Source organism: Schistocerca nitens, chromosome 1 (assembly GCF_023898315.1).
Source record: "Schistocerca nitens isolate TAMUIC-IGC-003100 chromosome 1, iqSchNite1.1, whole genome shotgun sequence".
Taxonomy (NCBI): Eukaryota; Metazoa; Arthropoda; class Insecta; order Orthoptera; family Acrididae; genus Schistocerca; species Schistocerca nitens.
Genome location: NC_064614.1, coordinates 858,502,404 through 858,521,730, shown reverse-complemented (window position 1 = coordinate 858,521,730; position 19,327 = coordinate 858,502,404). Strand labels below are relative to the sequence as shown.

Below are 19,327 nucleotides of genomic sequence, written 5' to 3'. Positions count from 1 at the left end.
TTAATGTTTTCAGAATCTATGCTGCTTGGCATGGAGGGGAATCACTTTGTTTGAGGTAACTCCTTATGTTCCAGCTCAGAGTATATTCTGAGGTTCTTCAATAAATGGACGTCAAGAATACTGGACAGTAGTTTCAAGTATGGGTGTGTAATATTATGTGGCATGCTGTTAAAGAAATATGCAAGGTCTAGTGAGCTAGCTGTCAGTAAAATGTTTGCCTACCTGATGTGTTGTGAAAGTTGTGCTTGTAAGCCGATTGGTATGTGCATTCGACATATGTACGTGTGAGAGCAAGTGCTTGTCCCCATATACACAAAACAAGTTTTTTAAATGTGACACACACATGCGCAATATCACACATTTGAAAATTGTTGAAACACTGAAACTGGCCAGTAACGTAATTTATATATATGGTACATTAAACGAATAAAACTGACTGCCTATGGTGGTTAAAATGGTTCCACCGTTTGGAATGTATTGCATTCCCCACCCCATTTTCTACACTCTAGGAGTTATATTTTTTTTTAACAGCAACCAGAAAAAATTAAATCATTTAGGTTAAAAAAGAATAAAACTATCAACAACCTGAAGACTGGTTTGAACAACACACTGCTTTACTAGACCTGGTCATATCAGAGGTGGCATTTGTTATAACCCTGTATGTAATACTTAGAGATGCACTGCAGTACCAGGTAGCTGGGATGCTACACTTTGAACATTCCACCAATGGCATATGTTCGAGCCAGCCACCAGAAGCCACCTACAGTGGGCCACATGACTTGTGCATACCGAGCTATCTGCCAGAGTCCTTTATTTATAAGTGCAGTGCAGCAGGCACTTGTTGTCAGCAACTGCTTGTATCAGTACATGGATTGTTTCTACATTTGTGTCTATGTTCACAACTGTTGGTCGCTTGTATGTGGAAGAAGAATAAACTTTGGTTCATTGTGGCCATTCTGTTGTTTGTGTCTCATAGAACAATACAACTGGCAACAAGTATGGTGTTCATTTCTGCGTCCTCAATATATTTGGCTGTTCCTTTGATTCTTCTGTCGTAGAGGCAGTGCTCCAACCTCTCCGAGCAGCAACATGTTAGCTATCACAAACTCGTTGGACACACTGACTATGCAGACTTCTGTGCTGTCTGTGTACCCACTGCCCTTTTCCTCTTATGGCGATGCAGCCAAAGACTGGAAGGCTTACAAGAAGCGGCTTCAGCAACACTTCCTCGCTTTTGGTTTCACTCATGCAAACATGTGTAAGGGTTTCCAGAATGAAATTTTCACTCTGCAGTGGAGTGTGCACTGAAATGAAACTTCCTGGCAGATTAAAAGTGTGTGCCAGGCCGAGACTCGAACTCTGGACCTTTGCCTTTCGCGGGCAAGTGCTCTACCAACTGAGCTACCCAAGCACGACTCATGCCCCATCCTCGCAGCTTTACTTCTGCCAGTATCTCGCCTCCTACCTTCCGAACTTTACAGAAGCTCTCCTGCGAACCCTGCAGAACTAGCACTCCTGAAAGAAAGGATATTGCGGAAACATGGCTTAGCCACAGCCTGGGGGATGTTTCCAGAATGAGATATGCACTCTGCAGCGGAGTGTGTGCTGATATGAAACTTCTTGGCAGATTAAAACTATGTGCCGGGCCGAGACTCGAACTCGGGACCTTTGCCTTTTGCGGGCAAGTGCTCTACCAACTGAGCTACCCAAGCATGACTCACGCCCCGTCCTCACAGCTTTACTTCTTCCAGTATCTCGCCTCCTACCTTCCAAACTGCTGTGAGGAAGGGGCGCGAGTCGTGCTTGGGTAGCTCAGTTGGTAGAGCACTTGCTCGCGAAAGGCAAAGGTCCTGAGTTCGAGTCTCGGCCCGGCACACAGTTTTAATCTGCCAGGAAGTTTCATGTGTAAGGGTTTGTTCTGTTCATGGGTTTCTCCTAGGACCTACCAGCTGTGCTAGTTAGACCCACTAAAGGAACCTGTGTCACTTTCGTTCAATGAAATGTGGAAGTTGTTGTCATAAAAACCCCTAGCAGTCGTAATGGGATTGGGCGGCTGAACTCCATGGCCTCAGTCGCAAATGTCAGTTTGTTATCAATGCTCATAATGATTCCCATACCGACTCTATGGTCCGTGACGTCATTGTTAGGTTGGCTCCCGACAAGAGGTGTATCAACGTGCACTACAGTGCTAAACTCCATCTTTGGCTGAAGTTTTAATTATTGCTCAATCGTTCAGGGTATCTTGTGCTACCAATGATCAGACTGAGGTTGATGTGACATCACTGTGGTGGCTCCTGTTGGTCGCTGGGCATCAGTCAGTTCTTGGGGGCAGGATGACATGGCAGCCATACAAATGTGGCCTCTGTGCCACTCTGGACAGTGATGTGCCAAACAACCACCACAGCAATTGCAGTGCTCCGTGCTCCCATCTTGACCATAGTGTTTCATGCGATATGACAGTTCTGTCTGCCCTAGGCACTGGGTGACTTGCAACAACTGTAGGAAAAGAGGGCATCTGTGTGTCATTTCCAGCCACCTTCTGCAGACATGGACATGGAAGTTCATTGTGTGTCTCCAGTTTCTACGAATCATAACAAAGTGTGAGTGATGGACAAACTGCTCAGACTACAAGTGGAGAAGGGTGCAGCCGTGGTGTTACTGAACTCTCAAACTTACTTGGATTTGGGATCTCCAGAGTTGTCTCCAGATACTCTATGTCTGGTGGGTTACAATAAGCAACATGTTCCAATTTTGGTGCAATTTATTGTTCAGACGATGTATAAATCTGCAATATGTTCATTGCCTTTTTGGTAGAGGATGATGCTGACATCACATATTATCTGGGTATGGATTCTTTCAGTCCTTTGATTTTTCCATTTTGGATATGGCGCAATTCGTTTCCAACCAGGGCCCTTGTCAGCAATTAGATTCTCTGTGTTCTAATTTCTTGTCTCTTTCCTCATATGGGTTAGGTTGTCCTGCTAATTTTCTCTCTCTCGTTACCCATAAACCTATGGTGCAGGTTCGATTTTTCCATGTGTGCCCAATTCCAGTGACTTTGCATGCCCAAGTGAAATCAGAATTGGACAGACTGACATTATTGGGGTTATACAGCCTATTATGATGACTGAGGGGTCTATCCCACCACATGATTGTTAAAAAACTTGGTCCAGTATCAGTTTCAGGTAACACTCAACCTGTCACTGACACGTATCCTTTACCTAGTAGAGATAAGTTATTGGCTAAACTTGTCAGGGGCCAGTTTCTCTCCAAAACTGATTTATCTGAAGGCCGTTTACAGGTTCTGCTAGATGAGGATTCTAAACAGCTCTTTGTGATTAACACACCTTTTGGGTTGTGCCAATATTAGTGTCCCCTGTTCAGGGAGACTAGTGCTCTGGCAATTTTCCAGAGTTTCATTCGAACAATTGATGGTGTCCATCCTGGCTTCTGTCAACTATCTTGATGACATCATCAAGATGGGTGCTTTGCATAACGTACACACCTTGTTCACAGTCTTACATACTGCAGGGCTGAAATGCAACTTGGTCAAGTAACACTTTTTTTCAGTCACAGCTCTGCTTTGCCCTGCAAACGTCAAAAAACTCCAAGCATTTTTAGGTAAAATTGTTTACTATCACAAATTTAGTCTGAGTGCAACAGTGTTGGTCCATTCCCTCCATGACTCGCTTGACAGGGAGATTCCTGTTCAGTAAACACCAGCCTGCAAGTGTGCAGTCACACTTTTGAAATCCAAATTACATTCTGCTCCTTGTTTGCCTACTTTCCATCCCGACCTCCACTTGGTTTTGGTTAACGGACATTTCACAGTATAGACTTGAGACCATTTCACACATTGATATGAGGATGTTTCCAAACACCTGATAGCTTATGTACTAAATCCGCTCAACTCTGCTCAGCATGCTGCTCCCGCGTTGAACAGGAAGCACTTGCTATTGTCTACACCCTCAAAAAGTATCATGCTGTTGTAAGTGTCTAAGTTCCTTGGTTTTGTTATTAAATCTTCCTGCTTTGTTGCCCAACAACGCAGCACATCACCTCCAGCATTGGGCCATGTATCTGTCTCACTACAACTGTGGAATACAATTTCGGCCTCTAGGGCACCACACCAATGCCGATGTAATGTACTGTATTCTGATGGGGCCAAATCCTTTGGATCAGGATGAACTCCTTTGTTTTCACTTAGGTATTGAGCTGCAATAATAGTGGAAGGATTTCCATTCTTTGAATAACTATTTTGCCCTCCACCATAGCCCTTAGGTATTTGACAGTGTTGTTCTTTTAGCTACGGACGAGCTGTCATCCCAGCCACCCTATGGAGGGATGTGCTTCAGCTCCTACATCAGGACACTGGGGGAGAGGGGAGGGGGTCCTTGCTTACCAAGTTATTGGCCCAAAGGCATGTATTTTTGCCCAGCATCAATAGCGACATTGTAGGTCTTGCAGGGCCTACTCACAGTGGGCTACGCAACAGGTGATACTGCAGGCAATGCTCTTTCCATGGTTTACTGGTTATTGGTTGTTGATGCTTCCTCTAAATTTCCATACATTATCCACTGTCCTTTGAAGTCAGTCATAGTTATGACTAAGAGCCTCTTCAAAATTCTTACTATCGAAGTTTTGTCTTATATGCTTGTGACAGATAACAGTTCACAGTTTGTGTCTCAGTCCCGTCACAATTTCTACGCTCATCAAGGCATTCACCAGGTGGCTGCTCCTCCTTTTCACCTCCAATCTAACGCCAAGGCAGAATGTCTTGTCCGCACATTCGAGGTGCAAATGAAGAAGTACGTCATGGACTCCTCTAAGAAAGATGCCCTGACCCGCTTCTTGAGATCCTACAGGTCTGCACTGACACTGGATCAGAATCCGGCCAATACGCTCTATGGTTGCCAGCCATGCACTCTCTGCATCAGCTCATGCTGCCCCACAATCCCCCTTTGGCACAGCCCAATTCGCAGTTCGCTCCTGGCTCTGTGGTCTGGGCTTGGGGCTTCAGCCACTGACCAAAGTGGATTCTGGCCACGGTCCATAGATGCCGAAGCCGTCACCTCTGTAAGGTACACTTCAGTGATGGGCTGGTGGCGCACCAGCACGACAAGCTACATTCTTGTGCCACAGATCTGCCGCATCTGCCTCCTCCCTCCGCCAATGGCATTTGTGCGGGGCAGCAACCAGTGGTTGCCTGCTGTGGGTCACTTGACTTTTGCACATGACACAGCATCAGACATGACGTCTATTGGAACCCTCCTCTTTATAACTGCAGTGAAGGAGGTACTCACTCTCATATTGTGTTCATACTCATTGTCAGCAACTCCTGAACAGTTTCCATGTTTGTGTTAATGGTTCAAATGGCTCTGAGCACTATGGGACTCAACTGCTGAGGTCATAAGTCCCCTAGAACTTAGAACTACTTAAACCTAACTAACCTAAGGACAACACACACATCCATGCCCGAGGCAGGATTCGAACCTGCGACCGTAGCGGTCGCGCGGTTCCAGACTGTAGCGCCAGAACCGCTCGGCCACCAGCGGCCGGCCTTTGTGTTAATGTTTTCAACTGTTGTTCCTTGTATGTGGAAGAAGAATAAACTTTGGTTCATTGTGACTGTGCTGTTGTCTGTCTCTCACAGTACAATAAAGTATGCCCTTGCATTCTTCTAACCTTTGGACTGACTTATACATCTTGTTATAAGAGTGTCTACAGACAAACAGACTTTGAACCATGGTGTAACTTGGAATTTTTTACATTAACAAACACTACCAGAGATGAAAGAAGCAATAAGTTACATATAAAAATCCTAAATCTTAGGACTAACCTGAGACCTTTGCATCTTTTGTTTGACACTTTACCACTGAGCCACACCAATAGAAGGTAACATCTTGCATTGAATTTGTTTATCACAATTTTAATATGGCACAGACAGTGAACTATTGAAAACTAGAAACACACAGCTGTCAGCAACAATACAGTTCACTGAACGACCATGGAAAGAAAATACAATTTATCATGCTACTGAAAAATTCAAAAACTTTCAAATGTTTTTAACACTAAAAAAAAAGGAGGAGAAAAAGGACAAAAAAGATCACAGGTGATGAGAAATTCTATTTACTTCAGAAGTAATATTTAACAGCTCTGTACATATTACGAGGAAAACGAAGTGTAAACCCAAATAGTTTGGAATGAAGTGTGTATTATTATTTCCACTCAATCCACTTACAAAATAATCACATCAGTACAATGTTCACATAAAAACACAGTGGTGGGGACATTTAATACATTTTGGAGCATTAATGATTAAGTTAGCACATTTCCTAATTTTAATGAAGTTGTTTGACACTTTTTAACAAAGTACACTCTTCAACAATGTTCACAGCCTGCAATACTAAAAAAACTAATACAAATATTTATTTTTTTCTTTCACAAACAGTTACCTGAGACCGTATACACCCAAAGGGGAATGTACACTACATGGAGAAACAGAATAACTGCAGTAATGCAGCTTGCCATAAATTCTTGATCTCCACACTATAAATATACCAACACAGAACTTCCAGCCAGTCAGTTCCTAGTAAGTCACTACTTCTACCATATTCTCCGGATTTTATGCATCACACAATGATCTATGTCTTTCTTGGTTTTATCTTCCTGCTCCTGACATTTAGAATTGGCTCTACCATAACTGCATCAGCCACATTATGATCTTGAGGGATGGTAGTCCTTCCACTACCACTTGATGGTGGTGATGCAGGAGTATTAAGAGACTGCACAAGACGACTTAATACTGGAATAACTTTCACTCTATTTATGTATGCTAAAACTACTATTATTATTAGAGGCAAGGTCATGTATGATGTATGACCAATATCCTGTTCTACAACTTTTGGCTCAGGCTGGAACGTTAATTTAATGTGTTTAAAGGAACTATTTGCACGGAAATGAACTGCATGAGTTGTGTAAGTGTGTGTTGCACGAGAAAGTGTTGACTCAAGTTGAAGGAAGTAGTTTCGCCCATCGGCAGGTATCGGTGGAAACATTATCATTGCAGCATTATGCCCCTTTGTAGACCGTCCTGGTGTTGAGTCTAATTTGACTACATGGACAGGAGATTCAGGGGCATCCTCTCGACACAGCTTTGCTCTCAAAGTGCGAAGGTGCTCGACATTTGGTGCTTGCACATTCGCTGTCACATCCATTTGTGTTAATGGATAAAAAACTATTAATCTTATGTCCTTAATATCACCTTCTGTTGTCTGAAAGAGAAATAAATATACAAATTAGGCCACATCTACACACAAATAAAATTGTCTTATTATTATGTGAATAAATAGTAAAAATGTGGAGAAATAAATGCAGTAGATTAGTGCACAAGTTTGTAACATTATTGCATTATTTGTAATCTATGAAAAAACTAAAATAAATATGAAAAAATAGCCTTGAAACTTGGTCTTTTAACACAATTGATTTTGCGTAAAAGGAAATTTACTTTGAAAGTAACACTTCTCAAACCACCATTTGCAACATTTTCCTGTGACCTGTTAGAAATGTAAACATGCACACCAAAAGCTGTTTGTCATTACGAAGTATTGTGTAGCTTTCATCCCAAAGCCTTTGCACATTTTGCTGTCTGCAGATGCTTGTGTGTGCACTGTGTTTTGTTGTAAATGGTACATTTTCTTTGCCACTTAAGTTTTATTTTGGTGTTATTCTCTCATTTACGTTTTATTGTTGCAGTATTATTCTGCAGTAGTGGGATAAAGTAAAATTCTTTGTTACAGTATTAGTTCTTAACTAAAACACTGAAAAATTCCCAGAATTCTAAAAAAAATACTGCGTGTTTCTGGGGTTTCTCCCAGAGGAAAAAATTCCTGGGTTTTTCCCTGATTTCCCAGCTGTCCTGCGGTGTATATACCCTGTTTGAGCATTTTTGAACCTTCCCCACTGCATGCAAATATCGCACGATGGTGGAATGATCACAGTTCATCACATTTGCCAATTCTCGAGTATAGTGACATGGAACATTGTGGATTGATGTGTTTCAATGATCTTCATCAAACCCCAAAGGTATTCCTGAATGTGGAGAGTCACTAATGTCCTCCTTAAAATGAGAAAACCATTTTCTTGCATGTTGTGTTCCACGGCATTATTTCCATACACTGCACAAATGTTTCTGGCCACCTCCACTACTGTCACCCCTCTAATGAATTCCAACAGAAGAACAGGTCAGAGATGTTCCGATTTCTCCACTTGACACTCCATTTTCTAGTGTCCACAACTCCACTCACTATCTCCATAAGAAAAAATGTCAATATGTAAACTCAAATAGCATCAGTGGACCACAAATAAAAAAGGACCATACATAAATAAACCCATAACAGCTGGAATACCAAGGGGCAAAACAAAAACACTATGCACTTATGCACCAACTTAAAACAAATTAGGCCACATCTACACATAAATAATAATTGTCTTATTATTATATGAATAATTAGTACAAATGTGTTACCTTCACAGGGATACCATCTGGAGTCGCTCTATAAATATGCTGATTCACACCAGGTCCTTGCTTGACTCGCACTGTATATTCACACTGGAAAATGTGGTTTGGTTATGTAATTAAACTACAAAGAAGAAATAAAATTTCTACCTAGACAAAAATGCCAAAACAATCATTACAGCGGGTGGAAATATAAAGAGATGTGATTTTTTTTTTTTTTAATAACGTGAGACACAATGGGTACTAAGATATTGTCAATTCTAATAAAATATGATCTCAATTTTTTGTTTTATTGGAACACATTTTATCTTTGTGCTATGAGTTAAAGGACTAACCTGTGGCTGTAGGCCTCTTATACGGAACTTTCCATTTGCTTCACTTGTGCTTTCTTCTTGATATTGAGAACAAGAATCTCTTCCAACCGCTTCTACAACAATCCCTTCCTCAGAATCGCCACTTAGTGATGTCACTGTGCCATAAGCACTGAATGCTACTTGGTGTCCCCTGGAATTAAATTCATACTCTTTTCCTTAAAAAATGGTAAAGAAGGTAGAACATTAAGCACGGTACATTGTTCAAAGTATGACATTGCCAATTCTACAACTATGTGAACATAGTTGTCTGTACATCCACAAATATTGATTTATCAGTCCCCAGTGCATTATCATGAGAAACATAAAACTGTAAAGTAGAAGAGTTAGATAACACAGAGCAGTAGCTTAACAATATTGGAAATATACAACAAACTTTGTAACCTGCAATTTCTTCTTTTCCCTCTACGTACAATGAAGAACCAGATTGTAAAATCAAAACCAAATTTGCTTTTACACTCATTTCTAGTGAAACCACTAATAAAGGAAAATTTAGTTGCTGTTTCTTATACAAAATTGGAAGAATTATTGGCATTATTCACTGATAATGCCTAAAATGAAAAACCATTCAAAAGCACCTCCACAATAATTTATTAGAAGATATTGCTACTAATCCTATGTAACAAATGCCCTACCACAATGGTGACACGACATCTATCTCCTTTCTCTAAATAACGTATTACATCCACATGAGTACCAAGTGCAACTTATATAATGTGATGACTGAAGCTAAACACTAAGGCAAGGACATTACGAAATTGTCATCAGCCCATTTATAATAAAACACCCCAGTTTGGGCTTTAAGAAACTTTAGAACAACTGAAAAAACCTCAATTCAGAATGGCTGGACTGGAATTTGAGTCAAGTATCTTCCATACATTTCATTTGGTCTCAAGCAAGCATATTTAAGTGAGTTTCCCATTTCCATATAAAACATAACTGTAACTTCACCAGTAAATTCAGGGAGTTCAAAATCACTATCTTATCTAAAAAATTGTGTAAGAACCCTAAGAAGTTTTGGTTTTATATAGTCGGTCAACAAATCAATGCCCTATCCAGTTGCCCAGTGGTCATATTGGCAGCAAAACTGACAAACACAGAAATATGGACAAAAGACTGAATTCTGTCACCCAAAATTGTTTTGCTCAAGAGTATATTCCCAGTATCAAAATCCTCTCTTTGCAACGATGGAAAATAAAGTAACATTATTCGACAGTGAAAAAGTGACTGGATCTGGTGGAATACCTGTTTGGTTCTTCAGTGATTATGCAAAAGAATCCGTTCCTCTTCTGTTAATTAGAATTTGTACAAGTAACCAATGTACCCCAAGCAACAGTAGAAATGTACCTTCCATACTAATTTTCAAGAGGTGTTGTTGGACAGAAGCGTGTAACTACAGACATTTATAACTGACATTGAACTATTGCCAAATAATGAGACATGTTTTAGGTGCATAGATTATGATCCATTTGAAGAACAAAATGCTCCACTGTAGGAATTACCAAATAAAGTACAAGCACCAATCATTAACTTAGCTCACTCTGTACATCTTGAAGAACCATGAGGCAGTACACATCAGCGCCCTAGTTGATGTGTGTTCCTTGACTTTCAGAAGGCACGAAATATGGTTCCATAATGTCACCCAGTTAACAAAATATGAGCTTACGGAATAGCACATCGGCTGTTTGGGTGAGTTACACAGGTTTTCTATCAAACAGAAATCAGTATACCATTCTTGTCGGGTGAACCTGTCCTTGTGAAAGTATATTCAGGCGTGATGATGAAATTTTACAGGACAATTGCAGTTCACAATACAGACAAATGATGTCACAGGCACTTTCAGGTTCTCCATGAGTCTGTCAGCAAATTGGCGATGATGCTGTTGTTATAGGGAAGTCACAATACCAGAATTCAACAAAATACCTACAAATTATAATTACGAACAACTTAAATTGGAATGATCACAAAGACAATTTTGTGGGAAAGACAAACCAAAGGCTGCATTTCACTGGCAGAATGCTTAGAAGATGCAACAGGTCTAGTAAAGAGATTACCTACACTGTGCTTGTTCATCCTCTGCTGATAAGGGAACCTCCCCATTGCACCCCCCTCAGATTTAGCTATAAGTTGGAACAGTGGATAGGCCTTGAAAAACTGAACACAGATCAAATGAGAAAACAGGAAGAAGTTGTGTGGAACTATGAAAAAAATTAGCGAAATATACGAACTGAGTAGTCCACGTGCAACATATACAACTTCAAGGGCGATGTGCAGTCAGGAGCGCCGTGGTCCTGTGGTTAGCGTGAGCAGCTGCGGAATGAGAGGTCCATGGTTCAAGTCCTCCCCGAAGTGAAAAATTTATTTTCGCAAAGTTATGATCTGTCCATTCGTTCATTGAAGTCTCTGTTCACTGTAATAAGTTTAGTGTCTGTGTTTTGCGACCGCACCGCAAAACCGTGCGATTAGTAGACGAAAAGACGTGCCTCTCCAATGGGAACTGAAAACATTTCATCGCAAGGTCATAGGTCAACCGATTCCTCCACAGGAAAACACGTCTGATATATTCTATACGATACTGTTGACGGCATGTGCGTCACATGACAGTAATATGTTGTCGACCCACCTAACTTGTACACTTGGTGAATGGGTAAAAAGATTCTTCTACCTTGCCTGATTTAGGTTTTCTTGTGGATGTGATTATCACTCCCAAAAAAGTGATCGCATCGGACGGACAGACGGACAGATAATAATTGTCTGAAAACAAAAAATTAAAATTTTCGGTCGAGGGAAGACTTGAACCAAGGACCTCTCACTCCATAGCTGCTCACGCTAACCACAGGACCACGGCGCTCCTGAGTGCACATCACCATTGAAGTTGTATATGTTGCACGTGGACTACTCAGTTCGTATATTTTGCTAATTTTTTTCATAGTTCCACACAACTTCTTCCTGTTTTCTCAATTGATCTGTGTTCAGTTTTTCAAGGCCTATCCACTGTTCCAACTTAAGCTAAATCTGAGGGGGGTGCGATGGGGAGGTTCCCTTGTGAGTACTCCTGTGCAGTACTGGATCCTTACCAGAGAGGCTTGATGGAGAACATCAAAAAAGTCCACACAAAGGCAGCTCTTTTTGTATTATCACGAAAGAGGGAAGAGAGTGCAATGGATAAGATACACAATATGGGTTGTCATCATTTAAATAAAGGAGCTTTTCATTGCAGCAAGATCTTTTCATGAAATTTCAGTCACGAACTTTATCTTCTGAATATGAAAATATTTTATTGTTGCCAACCTACATAGAGAGAAATGATAATTGTAATAAAATAAGAGAAACTTGGAACTCATAAAACAAAAAAAAAAAAAAAAGATGACTCAAAAAACATTAAGGAGGGTTAAACATCAATATCAAAAAAATATACTTTCTACGACACAAACAAATAGTAAGAAAACAAGCTCACAAGATTACTACAAAACATTTAGCAGACAACTCCAAAGAAATGGTTTCCCAACACTAATGCTAAAAGATAAAAACATAAGATGGTCCGTAGTGATAAAAGAAATCCAGAAATTTTAGCAGAAACATTTAATGAACTACTAAATTGTGAGGATCCTCCTGTGCTTCTGGAAATAAACACAGAAACTCCAATAAAAACCCCACCAGAAAATATAAACCCACCAACAATTCAGGATGTCTACAAAGCTTTGAGCGAGTTCAAGAACTACAAAGCAAGTGGAGAAGATCAAACATTTGCAGAACTCTGGAAATACGCAGCAGAACCCGTGAAGATATCATTACATAAATGCATAGTTCAAATCTGGATTGGAGAAGAGCTACCAGAACATTGGACTATAGCTATCATACACCCATTACACAAAAAAGAAGAAAAATCAAATCTGGACAATTACAGAGGCATTTCCTTATTGGATTGCAAATATAAAATATTGTCAAGAACTCTTTACAGTCACTGTAAAGATCAAGGAGAATATTAAGAAGGATTTAAACCCTGGAGAAGCTGCCCAGAACAGATCATCACATTAAAATTAATAATGGATGCCCACAAAAGGAGACAGAAGCAACTAGTCATAACCTTTGTAGACTTCTAAAAAGCTTATGATGGCATCCACAGATCTTCTATGCTGGACTTATTAAGAAATTGTGGACTTCATCCTAAATTAATAAAAATGATAAAATTAACCCTCACAAACACCAAGTCCAAAGTAAAATTCAGAGGAGAACTATTGAGCCATTTATGATTAAAACAGGATAAAGACAAGGAGATGGTCTATCACCATTGCTCTTCAACTGTGCTCTTGAGTACTTGATGACAGAATGGTACAAAGAGAATGCTAAAAACATAACAATTGGAACCAAGAAAGATGATATAAACCTAAATTGTTTGGGATTTGCAGATGACTTGGCATTACTAGCTAATAATGTACAAGAAGCTAGAAATCAAATAATGAGCCTGCAAAACATAGCGCAAGAAGTAGGACTCCAGATATCTTTTGAAAAGACTGAGATGATGGTAACAGACCCAATAGTAATAGACCAAGTAACAGCAGACAACAAAAAAATTAAAATAGTGAAGCAATTTAAATATCTTGGAGAGATTATAATGCACGACTTGGATGAAAAACCTGATTGGCAAGAAAGAACCAAAATGATAAAAGCTCAAAACTAACATGGTCTACATACAATAAGAAATGTCTATCAACTCAAACAAAATTAAAACACTACAAGATGGTGGTTCAGCCAGAAGCAACATATGCAAGTGAGACTCTTTTTAAAGTCACTCAGAGAGTCAGGGTCGACAAAATACTAAAAGTAGAGAGAAAAACAGCTAGAACATGCATAAATAAAAAATACCAGAAGAAAGGACAATTGCGGATAGTGCCGAATGAAGTAGTGTACAGGGAACTGGAGCCCATCACAGATACTATACGTAAAAGGAGGATTTATTTCTTTGGCAACATAATGAGGACACCAGGAACCAGATTAGCAAGAAAAATTATGCAGAAACTGTGTAATCTGAAGCAACAAGTAGGATGAGTCAAGGAAATTACAGAGGGTATGGGAGAACTAGATATAACCTTGGATGATCTGCAAAATGAGACAAAAAACCTCAATAAACTGAAAGACAAGAAAATAAGATTTAAACCAAAAGTAGACAAATGACACACAATGAAAAGGGTATTTTCAGATGAGGAAAGACAGGAAAGATCAGAACGAATCAAAAGATACTGGGCAGTTACGAAAGGACGAAACATGCACGTACTGAAGAAGAGGACCAGAGAATGACTGACTAAAGTGGTCCAATGAGGCCGTAAAAGCAAGTAGTAGTAGTAGTAGTAGTAGTAGTAGTAGTAGTAGTAGTAGTAATAAGAGAAATCAGAGCATATATACAGAGAGACCTAAGTATTCATTTTCCCCAAGTGCTGTTTGAGAGAGGAACAGTAGAAAAATAGTCTGAAGGTGGTTTGAAGAACTCTCTGCCATACATTTTACTGTGAACTGTATAGCAGCTACAGAAAACTTGTTAGATACAGAGTACTGATAGTTGGTGTAAAGACTGTCACCTAACTCACAGTGCAAACAAATTTAATGAATAGTACACAAGCTGACAGATTGATTACAAAATTCGTGATCTAACATTGCAATCAGTGAAATAAAGAAGTATTTATTGATTTAAGGTGTAATGATCAGATACAAATAGCTTCATTAGTTCACGAGCGTCGCACTGGATAATGTTGGGGGAAGCTGCACAATATTTCAATGGGGCAGCTGCTCGTCATTTTCAGGTCCTTACTGATGTGTTGCTGCAATGGCGCCAATAAATATGCTGACTTCTAGAAAAGTGCAGGCACCAGGGGGTGGGGTTATAACATCACTGTACACAAATCATAGAGCACAATGACATTCAGTGCCCCTGCCGGAGAAATGGGCCATGGTCTTTGCACGTGGGACGTGGGAGAAGCATGGCCACAAATCATGGCCCAGTGTGCAGGATGCTCGAACCTAATTAAGTATGTGGGCTCTGATTTCCCATCTGTGGCGACTCAGATTCATTTGTCTGTGGCCGAAGATGCCTTAGTACTGCCAATGCTGGTTCCCACGCCTTGCTGAGTTGAAAGCCTGTGTCTCTGTTAATCAGGTTGTTACTTAAATGTATCTGAACTACTCCTTTAATGATAGAGCATCAGCACATGCAAGCAAATGAAAGGATCTTTGCCTCTCCGTAGTTCAGGCTATGTTCCGTGTCAAGACAGTGTTCAGTCACAGCAGACTTTTCGGGCTGACCCAATCTGGTGTGACGTCTATATTCAGCCATCTACCCTTAACAGTGTGACATGTCTGGCCAATGTATGATTTCCCACACTTGCATGGGATATTATATATACCTGGTTTCCTTAGACATTTCCTTAGACTGTCTTTAACAAGACCCATCATCATTTGCACTCACACAGGAGGGCAGAAGATACATTTTAATTTATGTTTCTTGAACAGCATGCTGATCTTAAAGGACACGTCACCACATAATGTAGAAAAACTGTCCTTGTGGAGGACACAAAATTTAGTCTCTTTTCCCACATCGATATCGCAGCATCACCTAGTTGTTTAAAAGTGAAATTCAACACAGTGTGTCTGCATAATTTTTGTTCTTTTCATGATCTATGATTCATTTACAATAATTCCAATCCCAAAGAAAGCAGGTGTTGACAGATGTGAAAATTACCAAACTATCAGTGTAATAAGTCACAGCTGCAAAATACTAACAGGAATTCTTTACAGACAAATGGAAAATCTGGTAGAAGCCGACCTTGGGGCAGATCAGTTTGGATACTGTAGAAATGTTGGAACACGTGAGACAATACTGACCCTACGACTTACCTTAGAAGATAGATTAAGGAAAGGCAAAGCTAAGTTTCTAGTATTTGTAGACTTACAGAAGGGTTTTGACAATGTTGACTGGAACACTCTCTTTCAAATTCTGAAGGTGGCAGGGGTAAAATACAGGGAACGAAAGGCTATTTACATTTTGTACAGAAACCAGATGGCAGCTATAAGAGTTGAGGGACATGAAAGGGAAGCAGTGGTTGGGAAGGGAGTGAAACAGGGTTGTAGCCTATCCCCATTGTTATTCAATCTGTATATTGAGCAAGCAGTAAAGGAAACAAAAGAAAATTTTGGAGTAGGAATTAAAATCCATGGAGAAGAAATAAAAACTTTGACGTTTGCCGATGATACTGTAATTCTGCCAGAAACAGCAAAGGACCTGGAGAGCAGTCGAACGGAATGGACAGCGTCTTGACAGGGGGATGTAAGATGCACATCAACAAAAGCAAATTGAGGAAATGGAATGTAGTCGAATTAAATCAGGTGATGTTGAGGGAATTAGATTAGGAAGTGAGACACTGAAAGTATTAAATGAGTTTTGCTATTTGGGGAGCAAAATAACAGATGATGGTCGAAGTAGAGAGGATATAAAATATAGACTGGCAATGGCAAGGAAAGTGTTTCTGAAGAAGATAAATTTGTTAACATCGAGTATAGATTTAAGTGTCAGGAAGTCTTTTCTGAAAGTATTTGTATGGAGTGTAGCCATGTATGGAAGTGAAACATGGATGATAAATAGTTTAGACAAGAAGAGAATAGAAGCTTTCGAAATGTGGTGCTACAGAAGAATGCTGAAGATTCGATGGGTTGATCACATAACTATTGAGGAATTGGGGAGAAGAGAAATTTGTGGTACAACTTGCCTAGAAGAAGGGATCGGTTGGTAGGACTTGTTCTGAGGCATCCAGGGATCACCAATTTAGTGTCAGAGGACAGTGTGGAGGGTAAAAATCGTAGAGGGAGACCAAGAGATGAATACACTAAGCAGATTCAGAAGGATGTAGGTACTGGGAGATGAAGAAGCTTGCACAGGATAGAGTAGCATCGAGAGTTGCATCAAACCAGTCTCTGGATTGAAGACCACAACAATAACAATGTTATAGGCCCACCACTTGGCATCTGCACTTTTCTAGTGAGACAGTGTATATATTGATGAGCCACTGTAGCAACACTTCAGTAAGCACCTGAAGATAATGAGCAGCAGTCTCATTGAAATATTGTGTAGCTTCCACAGCCATTGTCTGACATGACACCTGTGAACCAATGAAGCAGTTATGATGTCAGGAAAGTCTCAAACGGCACATCAGACACAAGTAGTTGTAGGAAAGGTCAGACTAAGATTCATTCAAAGAATCCTCTGGCAATGTAATCCTACACCTACATCTATACTCTGCAAGCTATTGTGAAGTGCTTGACAGAGGGCACTGTCCACTGTACCAAATATTATTCCACTCACTTATGGAGAGCGGGAAGAATGATTACTTAAATGCCATTGTGCATGATTTGATGAGTCTAATCTTGTCTTGGTTAACCGTATGTGAGTGGTATGAAGGGAGTTGTATATTTCTGGACTGTTCACTTTTGAAACATTGTACATAGGCTTTTGTGGGAATGCTTGCTTTTATCTTCTAGCATGTGTCAGCTCAGGTCTCTCAACATCTCTGTGGCTCTCTCCAATGTAGACTTATCGAATTTGTCTAGTATTCCACCAATGAACTGATGTCTGCCACCTGCTTTATTTACAACTAAGCATATGCAGTTTTTCCACTTTCCATCCCCATATACTGTTATAATACAAGCATCTGTATGAGTTGACCTATTCCAACTGTGAGGAAGGTACACTGCAGTCATAGATAGTTTATTTTTTCATTTTGTAAAACACATAATTTTCATTTCTGAACATTTAAAACAAGGTGCCAACCTTCGCAACTTTTTCCAATATTTGTGTGGATTTTTTTCAGGCTTTGCTTCATTATACAGGGTAAGTCACTAACTATTGCCACCAAGAATAACTCCAAAAGTATGATAGGAGCTGAAAAGTTTGCGGGACAAAAGTTGTATGGGACAACGGGGGCCATAATATGATGTTGGTTTTTTGTTGCTAGGTGGGGTTGCTTCAGAGATATGGACAACTTTGTTCTTTTAAATGGGATGCTAAGGTATGGTACTTATTTTCTGATAGCAGCTATCGAGACGAATCCAATGATGCATAACAGTAAGGTCTTTGAAGGTCAACGAATGTCACAAAGGTGGCATGAACATCCATTTACAGAAGGTGTTTGAGGTGATGACCATTGGTATCAATGCAGTGCTGCAATCTTATTATCATGGATTGAGTAGTATTCCTTATCACATCGGCACTTATCAAAGCACATGCTCTGACAATTTTCTCTCACATATCTTCAGGTGTAGTTGGAACAACTTTATAAACAATGTCTTTTACGAATCCTCACAAGAAAAAAATACAAAGCCAGCCACGACACAATCCTCCACATCCAATCCAGTGGTTTGGGAATGGTCTCTGCAACTCATTTCTAGCCAACAGCGAAAAATGTGCTGGACACCCATCATGTCGATACCACATTCTGTTCCTTGTTCCTAAAGGTATTTCTTCCAATAACAGACCTAATGTATCTTGCAGGAATGTTGTGTACTTCCTACCAATAACATTTCCTTTGATGAAATAGGGGCCTATAATTCTGTCCACCAGAATCCCACACCATACATTCACCGACCACTATTTTTGGTGTGCAACTTTTCACGGCCAACATGCATTTTCAGTTGCCCAATAATGCAAGTTATGCAAATTAACATTTCCATGGCTTGTGAATGTAGCCTCATCAGTAAAAAATATCAAATTAATAAATGTGTCATCCCTCTGAATCTGAAGTTGAGCCCATCGGCAGAATTCAATGTGACACATACAATCCGTTCCAGTTAATTCTTGTAGGAGACAGATATGTTTCCAATGCATTTAAGATCCAGTTGTTTTCAATTTATCATACACATATTTAAATGTACGACATACAGGGTGAGCATGTTGAGGATATCTTTCAGGGTGTAAGTCTGTAGCTCTCACAGAATTTCGTTGGTATTCTCCGTAAATGACAATCATATCTACTTGTTCTTCAAAGGAATACATCATTCACATTTGCTTGATTCAATGATACTAGTCTTACAATTCCTATTAGTGTTGTACTGTGAAACTGTCGAATGGTATTTACAAGTCACTGGCATGTTAGATGGATACACCGTATTTGGCGAATATTTACTATTTGTATGTTATATGAGAGAGAATTGTCAGAGCACGTGATTTGATGAGTCCGGAGTGATAAGGAATGCCACTCAATCTATGATAAGCAGATTTGAGCACTATATTGATACCAATGGTCCTCACTTTGAACATCTTCTGTAAATGGACATTCATGCCACCTTTGTGACCTTCGTTGACCTTCAAAGACCTTACTTTTATGCATCATTGGATTCGTCTTGATAGCTGCAATCAGAAAATAAGTAACAAACTATAGCATCCCATTTAACAAAC

The 19,327-nt window shown here is 39.9% G+C and overlaps 1 protein-coding gene and 1 non-coding gene across 2 annotated transcripts in view; both read right to left on the bottom strand.

Annotated features, from left to right (window-relative positions):
* Positions 1-1,638: 1,638 nt before the first annotated feature.
* Trnal-caa (transfer RNA leucine (anticodon CAA)) lies at positions 1,639-1,713 on the bottom strand. Its single transcript has one exon. It is a non-coding gene; the product is annotated as a tRNA-Leu (tRNA).
* Positions 1,714-6,113: 4,400 nt separating this feature from the next.
* The window catches only part of LOC126263492 (nodal modulator 3), a 172,565-nt gene continuing 159,351 nt past the window's right edge, over positions 6,114-19,327 (bottom strand). The window contains exons 14-16 of the mRNA XM_049960588.1: positions 8,854-9,022; positions 8,528-8,611; positions 6,114-7,274 (exon numbers count right to left, since the gene is read on the bottom strand). Coding sequence (XP_049816545.1) covers positions 6,645-7,274; positions 8,528-8,611; positions 8,854-9,022 — 883 coding nt within the window. The 3' untranslated portion in view covers positions 6,114-6,644. The remainder of the gene's footprint in view (positions 7,275-8,527; positions 8,612-8,853; positions 9,023-19,327) is intronic.